The sequence below is a fragment of the Lampetra planeri genome, chromosome 17 (genome assembly GCF_965212315.1).
Source record: "Lampetra planeri chromosome 17, kcLamPlan1.2.h2, whole genome shotgun sequence".
NCBI classification, from domain to species: Eukaryota; Metazoa; Chordata; class Hyperoartia; order Petromyzontiformes; family Petromyzontidae; genus Lampetra; species Lampetra planeri.
The window spans coordinates 5,452,588-5,465,145 of NC_136123.1; the positions used below are offsets into that span (position 1 = coordinate 5,452,588).

Genomic DNA, 12,558 nt, shown 5'->3' on the forward strand with positions numbered 1-12,558 from the left:
CGCCTTCTCAAAACACTCGGCACGTACAAGGGCGTTTATAGCGCGGCAGCTTCACACACACACACGGGGCCATCGTTACTGGGGTAGACACACACGCGCTCGGTGACCCACACACGCACAGATTTCACGTGGAGAATTTATTTCAGTGTGCAACACTGCTGCTGCGCACGTCCAAAGAGAAGCCATCCGTGCATACCCCCCCCCCATCCGATCCTCCCGTGGTCTTCTTTCTCTCACCAGCGTGTGCACCCCACCCCCCATTCATTCTCACCCGCGTCCCCTCCCCCAAACACGATTCAAACACCCACCCACCACCACCACCCACCAAAAACCTACCCACCCACCAAAAACCTATCCACCCACCACCACCCACCCACCAAAAACCTACCCACCCACCACCACCCACCACCCACCAAAAACCTACCCACCCACCCACCAAAAACCTACCCACCCATCACCACCCACCAAAAACCTACCCACCCACCACCACCCACCAAAAATCCACCACCACCCACCCACCCACCAAAAACCTACCCACCCACCACCACCCACCAAAAATCTACCCACCAAAAACCTACCCACCCACCACCAAAAACCTACCCACCCACCACCACCCACCACCCACCAAAAAACCTACCCACCCACCAACTAACCCAGCATCCTCCCCACACCCACAACCTCATCCCCTCCACCCGGCCGCCGCCACAGACATGGGCCCAATCTCCCAACACCACCACACGCACGTCCCACGTCTCAAACCCCCACCACACAGCCCCTCTGCAATCACTACAGTATTTATATAAACCCCCCCACCACTCAAACCCCTACAGTATTTATATAAACCCCCCACCACTCAAACCCCTACAGTATTTATATAAACCCCCCACTACTCAAACCCACATCCTCCCAACATCCATCCACAACCTCGCAACATCCAAAAATCCTCCCTCCCTACATCCACCCCCACAATATACATCACAAAATCAATGAATCCATTGCCCATCCACCATCACCCACCCCCTCCATCCACCTCCCACCCAACACCACATCTCTCACCCCCACCCCTCTCCCCACCTCCATCCATCCATCTCCTCTCATCTGAAAAAAAAATAACACCCAGATCCACCACCATCTCCAAACCCCAAACTATCACCCCCCCCCCACTACACCACCTCCCACCTAACCTATCACCCAACCCCTTCCAGCAACATTCATCTCACGTCCCCTCCCCCACAGCCTCTCACCTTCTGGATGCTCGCCTGGCTAACCTCACTCTTGCTTCGCTGCTGCTGCTGTTGTTGTTGCTGCTGTTGTTGTTGTTGCTGCCGGGATGCGACAAACGCCAGGGACATGGCTGTCTGCTCTGTCTGCTGCTGGATTTGCTTCTCGTGGTGATGCTGCTGCTGCTGCTTGCTGTTGGTGCGTGTGTATCTCTCTCTCTCTTGTGGTCTGTCTGTGTGGTTGCGAGAAAGACCACCGACTCGACCAGGGCTGAGAGAATGGAGACACGGCTAAGGAGAGGGGGGAAATGAGCCTTCGTGCTGCTTCTGCTGGCTGATTTTGCAGCTGGTGGTGGTGGTTGGTTGGTTGGTGGTGGTGCTGGCTGAGGATGGAGCTGTGAATTCAAGGCACTAGGGTTTTCATCTTTTCAGAGTTGCACCCTCCCCTCTGCCGCCCGGCTTGGCCCATCTCTCGCACCCCTCCCTCCTCCTCCTCCCCAACAAACACGGACACTTTTTCTCTCTCTCTCTTTCTTATATCCGGCGGAGGCAAGGCGCCTCCAAGCGGACGATGTCGCTCACCGTGTCTCCCAGGCAATTAAAGGGATCCGGTGACAAAAGGCAGAGAGAGAGGGCGGTCTTCAAGTCGAGTCGGTCCCGTCCGTGAAAAAAAAGCCCTCCAGCTCAATGTTCATCTCCCACCCACCCCACCAACCCCACCAACCCCGTGCCTGTATGGAGAATATCTCGATAATTCCTCCTCCTCCTCTTCCCCTTCCCCTGCAGGACGAATGGTGCAGTCCGCTCAGCCTCCGCCCAGAGGGCGGGATAGGCGGGCACTGAGAGCACATGTGCTCCCATTTAGCTAGCAAGGAAGAAAGAAGGCTGTATAGACACAGCCATCCGGGTGATATTTAAGTTACAACAAACGCGACATGTATACAATGAACGCATTGTTAGAATGAACTGGTTGTGGATGTATCAGGACGACGTTTCGGGCAATGGGTCCTTCGTTGAAGATGCCTGCTCTGAAATTCTATTGCCCTCTCTTTGGAGAAATGTGCACCACGTGTGCACGACTGTCAACGCATTCCCTACATTTTCTAGGTTGTGTGGGATGTGTGTATGCTTGCATGTATTGCTTTGAACCAGATCATTAATCGATTCATAAAAATTTGGATATGAATAAAGATTCAACCTGCAATGACCAGCATGGTGAAGTATGTTCAAATAACTCCCCACAATCTATTCAGCTGCGGATTGACAAATTACTGGACGTTTGATATATGCAAATGTGATGCAAAGGTTACATCTGGACTCGTGTAATGAATGAGAGGCGAGATATTACAGACAACATAACAGCCAATATAAACGAGACTACACACGCTACAAATGCGATCCGCAATACAATTGAAAGCATTCACAAAACATCGATTTGTATTTTCTTCCATGGAATCGTGACCCGAAACCATGACAATTCATAGATTGGAAAAGTATACTTTTATTGCAGTGTTTGAGATTGGAAAGTGAGGACCGGAGTGATGAAGTGATATTTTTTTATGTCGCGCACAACACATTGGATAGACATTGGAAAATATTTTAGTGTCACTCAAATATTAGTTTTTTTATCTTCATATAGGACCCAAATATGTAGTGATAATATAGAAAGTCACAATTGCACATCATACATTAGCAGAGTGGAATACGTCTTGCAGATGCGAGTCTGACACAAGACACCAACCTGCCTTCTGTCCAACAAAGTGATGACAAAGGAAGTAGTACAGCAAGTAGGTTATGACTTGTCTGCGGCTGTGTATGTGTTCTCCCATTTGCGTGGGTTTTTTTCCAGGCATTTTGCAAAATTTTCAATTTAATTCGTAAAACATCCCCTAGTCTATTCATTAATTGACGATGTAATTGATTGCAACCCACTATTTTACACAGCCCTTAATACATACACTGCTAGATAAAGGCCTCCCCATTCCACGATGATCATGGAGGTCTTTGACTATATTTTTATGCTTATCAGTGCGACTTGGTTAAGTCAGATGTTAGGTGAAGGGGCACATGACTCGTTCATTACTCGTCACTGATGTTAGCCCTGTCCAAAATCGAACTTAAATATCCAGGTTCACAGCACAAAGTGCAAACCACTCCACCCACAAGTTGCAAGTAATATATATATACGAAACTACAACAACAAAATGTACGTAATTATTGTAGAATCAGTTTTATTAAAAATTTTATAACTGCAGTGTTAACATGACTATCAAGTCAATAACGCACCACTGTATGTTAATAGTGGTTTTATGTACACATTTCGCCGCAATGGAATGGAAAATAAAAATTATGCTGATGTAACAAGTCACAAGAGTCGTTTACATAATTCAGCTATCCTGCACGTACTGAAGTCCAGTTACTACTTGCAGGCATAGCTTGACCATAGAACATTCGGCCGAGATTATTGTCATCGCAGATTCGTAGCAAGAAAAGTGGTCAAGACAACTAACCTTAACCCTAACCCCAACCCTAAATCCTAACCCCGAAACTCTTAACCCCAAACCGCTAACCCTAAAGTATCATGTTAAACCAGTGGTTCCCAACCAGTGGTCTGCAGATCACTGGTGCCACGCAAGATCGTGGAAAGTGGAACATTGAACTGTTGCAGATACAAAAACATTCACAAAACACCAGAATGTATACTTCGTGGTGGTCCGAGAGAGAAATGTGAGGGTTGAAAAGACCAGCAAAGTTGGACAACACTGCCCTAAACCCGAATTTGAAACCCTAACCTCTTACCCATAACCCAAACAGGCTAACTCTAACCCCTCGTGCAAACTAAAGAAGCATCAAGCTGTAATAATTCATCAACTAAAACCCAAATTCTGTGATTACACAAAAATCGGGTCTCTGGTTTCGTGGTTTCTTCCTCCATTACTCTGGAGAGAGTTGGCACTTCCAAGAACATATCTATATTAGGTGCAGTGCAAATGGCTCAGTACAGTACTGAGGAGAAAACACAAGCAGCCTGGTCATTAAACATTAAAACCATGATCACTGGATTATTCAGCAATGTGCAGCAGGACACATTTCACAAAATATGTTACAAGGCATATGCACCAGGTGTCAAAAATCACCACGAGAATAGATGTGTTATTTTTGTCAATATAAAGTACTGCATCATAGTTTTAATTGGAGACAATGGGATAGATTCACATTTCTATGAAATGGTGGAAACATCACTTTAGTATTATCCTCCATTGCTTGTATTGGCTACATTTGCTTGTTTTTTCCTAGTAAGACTCAAAGAACATTCACCTATATGTAATAATTGGACCCTATATCCATTGTCATTTCACTGATATTCCACATACACAAAAGAAAATCATACATACAATTATTAAAGAACAGGCATATTCACTTTAAACAAAAGGGCCTTTTTAGCATAACAATACAGATATGTAAAATGTGGCATATAATGTGGTATATTATATTACACTGCAATTTAATTTCATAAGCGTGGTTTTAATTCAGTTTTAAAGACTAATGTATATTCAGCCATGATCCATCCGCTGCTGGATGAAGGCCTCAAGTCGCCGCCACCCTTCGTGGTCCCGTGATGCAACAACCCACTCAGCACTTGCACATAAGTCAATCTTATTGCTCCATCTCCATGGTGGTTGTATTTGTGCGTTTGGCTGCCACTCAGTACAGTAGTTATTTTCACCAAATGGCCTCATCACTTCTAATAACATGTCTTACTCTAGCCCACTTAGACTTACCAGTTAAGTACGTGTTCCTCTTTCCATCTGAGTGTAATCCCATCTCTCCACGCTTCTTTGCACTCTGCGAAGCTTTTGATACATCTTCTTCGTCAGTGTCCATGTTTTAAATAAGTGTCCAATAAATGGCCGCACAAAGTGCATTGGCGGGTGTGCTGTTCTTGGGCTGTGTAGTTCTTGGGCTGTGTAATATCACGCGTTAGTCAACGACATTTGGACTGCATCGGTCCCAGCTGAAGCAATATGCTTGCTCAATTGGCGGTCCAAGCCCAAGGACACAGGCCAATCCAGTGTGCCCAGTGGACCGTCAACCACTAAATTATAGTATGCACATGCCAGCATTGCACGCAATGTGCCCTTGTCTTTATTTTGTAAAGTCTTTTCCCCGACGACGTCATCCTAATTGTGTTATCGGCGTCAGGGAGCAGTGTATTAGAAAATAGTCTGCAGAATGAAACATTATAGAACTGCTTAAGAAATCTCTTCAAGTGACCTTTTATCCACACTAGAGCGCATCACTTCCCACACTCCAAAGTAATGCCGTCACATGACAGGAAACCCTGTGGTATTAATTATCATAGTAGGAATGTATCCAAATTAGTTTAAAGCCAAAATTAACGTGGTGTTTTTTTGTGCAGCCATTGGTGACTGGGCCCAGTCCATAAACGTTGGATAACCCAACTTAATCTCGAAAGCTCTCTTTAAGTAGTACTTTAATATATAAACGCACAATGTATATGCCTTGTTTTTATGCCATCAAAAGTAATCATATTACAGGCAGATGACATCATATATCAAATGCTATTGTGCTTTCAATTCTATTGGCTAGGGCAATTTGAAGGTTGTAACAATCAACTATATGTTACGCACAAAAATCATTGTTTATTCTTCATCACCTTTGCCATCGCCATGTATTTCAATCATTTATAAAACAATTAAATAAAACATTTAAGTGTGCACTTTCAAGCAAGCATGAGCTGTCTCAGCCCACAGGTTCTATTGTCCCCACACTACTGTTTGGTCATCTTCAATAAATGTATCATCTTTCATCAACCATGGTGTCTTATGTGTTTTCCAAGTGGACATGCATAACCACACTGTTGGCCTGTCCCATGGTTGGTCATGGATGGGTTTTGTATACAAGGTGCATGGCAATTTGGCAACATTAGTTTGAGAAGGCAAGCCACACCCAGCTGATGAGAGTCAAAGTCAAAACCAGTCCAGGGTTTACCTGTCAGAATATATTTGTCCAAAAGTACCATTGGTTGATGAACTTAAAAGCTGCTTAATTTTTTTGTATGTAAAATAAACACTGTTCATTGTTTTATTACTACAAACCCACAGTTTTGTAACAATGAGGGCCCGCTTGGTAAATTAATTACAGGCAATGTTCACATTAAGATTTTGGATAAAACATCGGCCACACAGTGACCTACTTTGCAACTTCTTTACACCATCTGTAAAGTCTTCTTTACAAAATAATGAATCAATTACATCTAACTAATAAAACACAGACTTGCACATGATCCATGTACAACATCCTCCAATCTCAGTAGGGTTGCCACTTATCATGCTTTCCCAGGATCATCCCATTTTTGAAGCAGCTGTTCAGGGCAATATTTCAGTCTTCCCAGGACATTAAACATCCCTGCTTTTGTCAGTTGCTTAATAATTCACCACCGAATATAATCCATTGACAATTATTTCTCCCCTATTCCAGTACTGGAAGATATCTTACTTCCATGATATATCCCAGTGTTTAGAAAGAAACAATTAAACAATGCAAAACAAAAGTCAACAAATTCGTTAGCCCTCATACTTAAGGTGCCACCACAGTGGTTGGCAAAAGACGGTCGGTCAACGCGTGTGATGGTGGCCTGGTGAGCAACATCCTCAGGGCTTGGGGACAGGTGGGCGGAAGAGGCCGACCCTCCGCAGGTATCTCACGAGCAGTGGCACGGACACAAGCGTGATGCTGATGCGTGCCGGTGCCATCACCTTGTGCATGGCGTAGGCCAGCACAAACGTGCTTGTGCCCGTGGCAGCACGCGAGCTCAAGAAGGCCTCGCCAACGCCCAGCTTCCGCAGCAACGCCTCCACGTCCAAGCCACTGCACGCGGAAACATCACACCATGCAGACGCAGCGGCGGTGCAATAATCCAGTGTTCATTTAGCCAGAATATTAGTCTTTTTAATCCTAAAAAGTAAACGTTGTTTTGGAATAATGTGTTAGCAGTGGTGCACACGCGTGAATAACAAAAATGCAGTGCGTTCGTCAATAAAAGTAACATAAAATTAAATATGTATATTAATATAGGCAAGGTTTTTGGCAAAGGCAAGCTTTTATTAAGGGCCATAAAGGAGGATTATTGCCTGAAACGTTTCCGATTATATATATTCCCCTTTTATGTCAGTGTTAGTAACTAATGTTTTGAGGTTTTTTAGTCAGTATTTCTGTATTATATTATAATTACGTAATCATGTATGTATGCCCTGTGTATGCACCGTGTAGTGAGTGCCCTTTTGCTTGGTGCTTGATGCCTATGTGTGTCCAGTGTACATACTAAACTATACCATGCACACAACATAGGGTAGGAGACACCACTACACACACAATAGCAGATGGACACAACTGGATCACCAGAAACACAACCCACACAACTACATTCATAACAACATGCAAACAACAGTACACTCACACCACTACACACACACAATCATACACAATGCCACGAAGCTCACAAAACAGTACATTCACAATAAACTGTACGCACACAACACCATTACACATAACACACCACGCATACAATAATACTATAAAGCACATCCCACACGGCACAACTACACAACACCACCACATATAGCAACATCATACACTCAACACACATACAACAGCCGGAGGGAGCTCCAAACGGAGCTCGCAATCGTCAACCGCACCTAGACACGGCGAGGTAGCAGATGCCGAGAGAGATGAGCGAGATTGAGATGTGGAACACAACTCCGACTGCACCATACTCCTTGAATACGCGCTTCAGCTGCTGTGCTTTGCTGGGCGTTCCAACCGACTCCGCGATGGGAGGGTCTGGCTTTTTCGTGGACCCAGCCGCCTGAGCCTTGTTGGAATGAAATATAAAATAAGACATTACTCTGTATTCGTCATTGGTATGCCAAATACGGTATTCATGATAGCCATGAAAAAGGGACCACCATCACCTGTTGGGCAGCCGTTCCAACTGCTGGCTTCTCAGCCACATCTCCACGCTGTGTGGTGAAACCACGTGCCCATAGCCGAGATTGGGCTCCCATGGGTGTCCCAGCAAGGCCTGCCATCCTGGGAAGAGAGAGCCCACAAAACCATGTCATATTGTCCAAATTATTCATGGTCAGGGTCACAGAAACCCAGTAGCTGGGTTCCCAGCAAAAAAGATTTAACTACACATATTTGGAGCATTCCTGGCAGCGATTTCAGCCGCACCACCTCTACATAACAATAGGCTCAGTAAACCATTCTACACAACAAAGACTAATTTTCTGGCAGCGATTTCAGCCGCATCATCTCTACGTAACAAAAAGGTGCAGTTCCTTTTACACGCACCTTTACATCATCCGCACCTAGTTTACACAACAAAGGCTCATTCCTAGCAGCGTGCTTCAGCCGCACCGAACCTCACAAAAATAATATTCAGGGCCTACCTTAGCTCCTCCCACCCTCAACCAGTATATATCCAAATACTGTGTTCTTGGAATTTCTCTCACTTGATACAGCTATCGTGCTGTGACAGTTCCACCTGAAGACGGAAGCTTGTGTTGCCTCCGAAACGTCGTGATTTTTATTTTACTTTTATTAATTTTAATTTTTTACCTACGTGACTTTACCGAAAAAACCTAAGAATATGAATTCCCAGCAGCAGTCTCTGGCAATCAGCTCAGGCAAATTACACCACTCCAAATGCAAATGAAAAGACCAGCCTACTGCTTACTTAATTTTTGCATAGTACAGTATACATTCATTCAGTAAAGGCTCTCCCCTAATTAGTATGGTTTAAAGATTTGTTTCTGTATTTACATTTTCAAAAGCCTCTTCACTGAGTCTCATGACTCTTTATGCAGGAGAGTCCTGCCAAGTTTTCGCAGTCAGGGGGCAATCATTCCAATGCGTAATCCCCCATTGAGTAATTGGGCACCTACTTGGTAATATATTATGCCACACGTGTTTTTAGGCGTGATTGTCACCAACATTAGATGTTTTGGGTGTAAAGCCACGTCTTACAAACTCCATCAAATATCCGGTAGATGTACTCAATGCTGACACCTAGGACAATCCAACTATACAGAGGCCAGTGCAGCACAATATGGGCCCTTTCTTGTCAGTATCAAAATATAAGAATAGGGTTTTACCCTTTCTGGCAATACAACAGTTAGTTTAACACGTAGGCTTTCGCGACCAATATTGTTCATAATCAACGATTTTTGGGTTTAGATCGCGTTACTTATAAATGTGTCGTAACCCTCCACCACCCGACACGGCCAATCAGTAAAAAAAGTGTCACGTTGACAAAAGACAAATAGTTCACTGCTTTAGCCCACCGGTGTGTTGAAGCGTGAAACCACAACATTTACAATCTGAGTACGACGTTTCGCTGGTAATTGCATCCAGCATCATCGGGCAATTCGCCAAAAATCGTTGATTATGAATACAACAGTTGTGTTAAGATGTCAAAACACCAAACAGAAACCTTTTGCAAGCAATCCTGTCTGCATTCACCACGCACAGCGGGGAACATGCAAACGAATAACAAGGATGGAGTGTGCTACACACGCCTATGCTCATCGCTTCCACCAACCAAACCAACTCCGAGGGTGGGAAAAGTGCCTCCTCATCCAGCAGTGGAGTCACCAAAGAGCCGCTGAGCGCACGTGCGCCACATGTGGTGTGTGTAAGATAGAAGAATGTCGTTCACAGTATTATTATTCACACAAACAATACACACACCTTGGCGCAATCGACACGGTCCACCACCAACACGTCCGTGCATCAGCCGCGCTGTCCCACTTCGCGTGGACCCCTCGTCTCCCCGGCCCTGCCGCCGAACGGAGGGGGTGGCCCCCCACGATGTCCGATGGCAGTGGGTGGCCCCCCAACTCGTGGCCTGATCGCAGTGGGTGCCCCCCCCACGCGTGGCCTGATCGCAGAGGGCCTCCATGAGGCCGGAGGCACCGAGCCACAGTGGCGGCCTTGCCGACGCCGCCGCTGAAACACTTCGTCCACAGCGGTGACATTTCTTGTATAGTCGGCACCGATAACAACAACAACAGGAAGAAACCTCCCACCGTTTCGCGTTTCGGTTTCGTCGGTGAAATCGAAAGTTACGTGGATTTTGGTGACCGGTTAGCGCCGCGGTTACGCAAGCGGTCTCGGCAGCAAAAAATTAACTCAGTGGCGCCTCGTGGTGACAGTTCTTGGAACATCAAAGATTGCCGTGCGTTTGTTTGAGTGCCGATTTGTGTCGTGGTGAAACTCCCCGGCTTAAAATGCGAACGCCAAACCACGTTTGCAGTGTTGTTGGCAATGCTGCAGGTGGCGACACACTTGCACAAACTTGCACGAGAGATGATGGCCGCGTTGGCTCTACCAGGAGGGTCAGAGAGAGAGAGTGACATCTTCTCAGCTGGCTACCACCATATAGTAATAGGGTTTTACCCTTTCAACTGGTACAAAAACTGACACCTTTATACAAGGCATCATGTTTGCAATAACCACAACACAAGCAGTCAGAATGCAAACAAAAAGGAAACAACTCTAATAATGATAAGGACAATGCATATCATATCATTGATATGCATTGTCCTTATCATTATTAGAGTTGTTTCCTTTTTGTTTGCATTCTGACTGCTTGTGTTGTGGTTATTGCAAACATGATGCCTTGTATAAAGGTGTCAGTTTTTGTACCAGTTGAAAGGGTAAAACCCTATTACTATATTTTGCCACTGGTAAAGGGAGATGTCTCATAGTGGCCACCACCACTTTAATCTTGGGTTACAATGCCAGGTTTCCAACCTTAGTGGCCGTCCCTAGGGGGGGTGGTGGGGGTCAGACATTTGTGACGATGTGTGACGAAGGGGGGGGGGGTTGAGAAATGTGACGTCACATCAAAATGTGCAACTTTAAATAAATAAAGACAACACGTTCTACTTAATTAAAGAGACTTTATAATAAATGTTTTCTCCTACAACATCAGAGTGCAGCGGCATATTAAATACGCACTACAATGACAATAGTTTAAAGCGATTTGAAGCACGTTTATATTTGGGGGGGGAGGGGGGAGCAGAGCTTTGTGACGTCATATTTGAGGGGGGGTCTGACTTTTTATGACGCCGTGTGACGAGGGGGGGGGGTCGAAAATCGTCCAAAATCGCGTAACGTCATTTATGGACGGCCCCTGACATGTTTACTTATGTATTGTTATGATTACTGAACGTTAGCTATTTAAAATACCACGTGTATACAAAGTGAATTGCATTTTTTTAATAGTAATCTATTCAAATAGAATACCTACTACTATAATCACCCAGGAATGTCCTTAACGCTCGTGACGTCACTCCACATCGATCAGCCCCCCTCATTAATATTCATGAGCAGGTGACGTCCTCCAAATGAACACCCCCCTACTACTCATTAATAATCACGAGCGGGTGACGTCACTCAATATGGAGTACTCCCCCCCTCATTAATAATCATGAGCACGTGACGTCACTCCACATTGAACAGCCCCCCTCATTAATAATCAAGAGCAGGTGACGTCCTCCAAATGGCCACCCCTCATTCATAATAATTAGTGGGTGACGTCACTCCACATGGGGGGGGGCGAGGCGCCTCCTCCCCCCTCCTCGGCGTCAACTTACAACCCTCACTACAAAGGCAGAACCCTCACGTCACGTGGTCTCCGTGACGCTATTGAGACCTCAAAGTAAAAAGAACGTCATGATGTTATTCTTTGGGTCTTTCGGTAAAGTCACGTAGATAGGTTCAAAGAAAATAACAAAAAACTACGACGTATCGATCGCAACACAAGCGGTCGACCGGGGGTCCTCGCCACATACCGCATGGCGCTACATGCAGCGACGGGGTTCTCCCCATTCTTTCTAATGTACGGCAGGGATGCCATCCCCCCCCCCTCCGCCGACGTTCGGCTGGAGATAGAGCAGCCTCCACAATCATCAAAGCTCGCTGATCACTTACGCTTCAACCTCCGTAAGCTGTCCGAAGCACGTGATGCGGCAATCGAAAATTCGGCTTCCCGCCAGCTAGCAAATTCAAGGCTGCAAGCCCCTCACACGTCCACGCATCAGTGGGCACTGGGAGATAAAGCATGGCTTCATTGCCCCCAGGTGCCCGTGTCCACATCGTCAAAACTCCTTAAGCCATGGAGGGGTCCGGTGGAAGTGGTCGAGGTTGTGCGACCTAATGTGTTAGAATCCGTTGGGGACGGCGTCGCTGGTTTGTTCACCCTTCTCACTTAAAGCCCTTTGTTGCGCCGCGTGGTTCTGCGTCAAAC

At 45.7% G+C, this 12,558-nt stretch overlaps 2 protein-coding genes across 3 annotated transcripts in view; both read right to left on the minus strand.

Moving 5' to 3' along the window:
- The window catches only part of SS18 (SS18 subunit of BAF chromatin remodeling complex), a 33,527-nt gene extending 31,638 nt beyond the window's left edge, over positions 1-1,889 (minus strand). For both annotated transcript variants that reach the window (XM_078601934.1, XM_078601933.1), the window contains exon 1: positions 1,245-1,889. In XM_078601934.1, coding sequence (XP_078458060.1) covers positions 1,245-1,352 — 108 coding nt within the window. In that variant the 5' untranslated portion in view covers positions 1,353-1,889. The remainder of the gene's footprint in view (positions 1-1,244) is intronic.
- Positions 1,890-5,022: 3,133 nt separating this feature from the next.
- MIMS2 (mitochondrial inner membrane scaffold 2) lies at positions 5,023-10,444 on the minus strand. Its single transcript, XM_078601939.1, has 4 exons — positions 9,996-10,444; positions 8,216-8,333; positions 7,940-8,115; positions 5,023-7,112 (listed from the first exon to the last, which is right to left on the minus strand). The coding sequence occupies exons 1-4, from the start codon at positions 10,280-10,282 to the stop codon at positions 6,896-6,898; spliced, it is 798 nt and encodes a 265-aa protein (XP_078458065.1). The 5' UTR covers positions 10,283-10,444; the 3' UTR covers positions 5,023-6,895.
- Positions 10,445-12,558: the final 2,114 nt, after the last annotated feature.

Excerpts from the sequence above, each read along its gene's own strand:
- MIMS2 (XM_078601939.1), bottom strand. The coding sequence starts at position 10,282 with ATGTCACCGCTGTGGACGAAGTGTTTCAGCGGCGGCGTCGGCAAGGCC. Across the intron at positions 8,116-8,215 it reads TTGGAACGGCTGCCCAACAG|GCTCAGGCGGCTGGGTCCAC; the intron begins GTGATGGTGGTC and ends CATTCCAACAAG. Across the intron at positions 7,113-7,939 it reads TGCTACCTCGCCGTGTCTAG|TGGCTTGGACGTGGAGGCGT; the intron begins GTGCGGTTGACG and ends TTCCGCGTGCAG.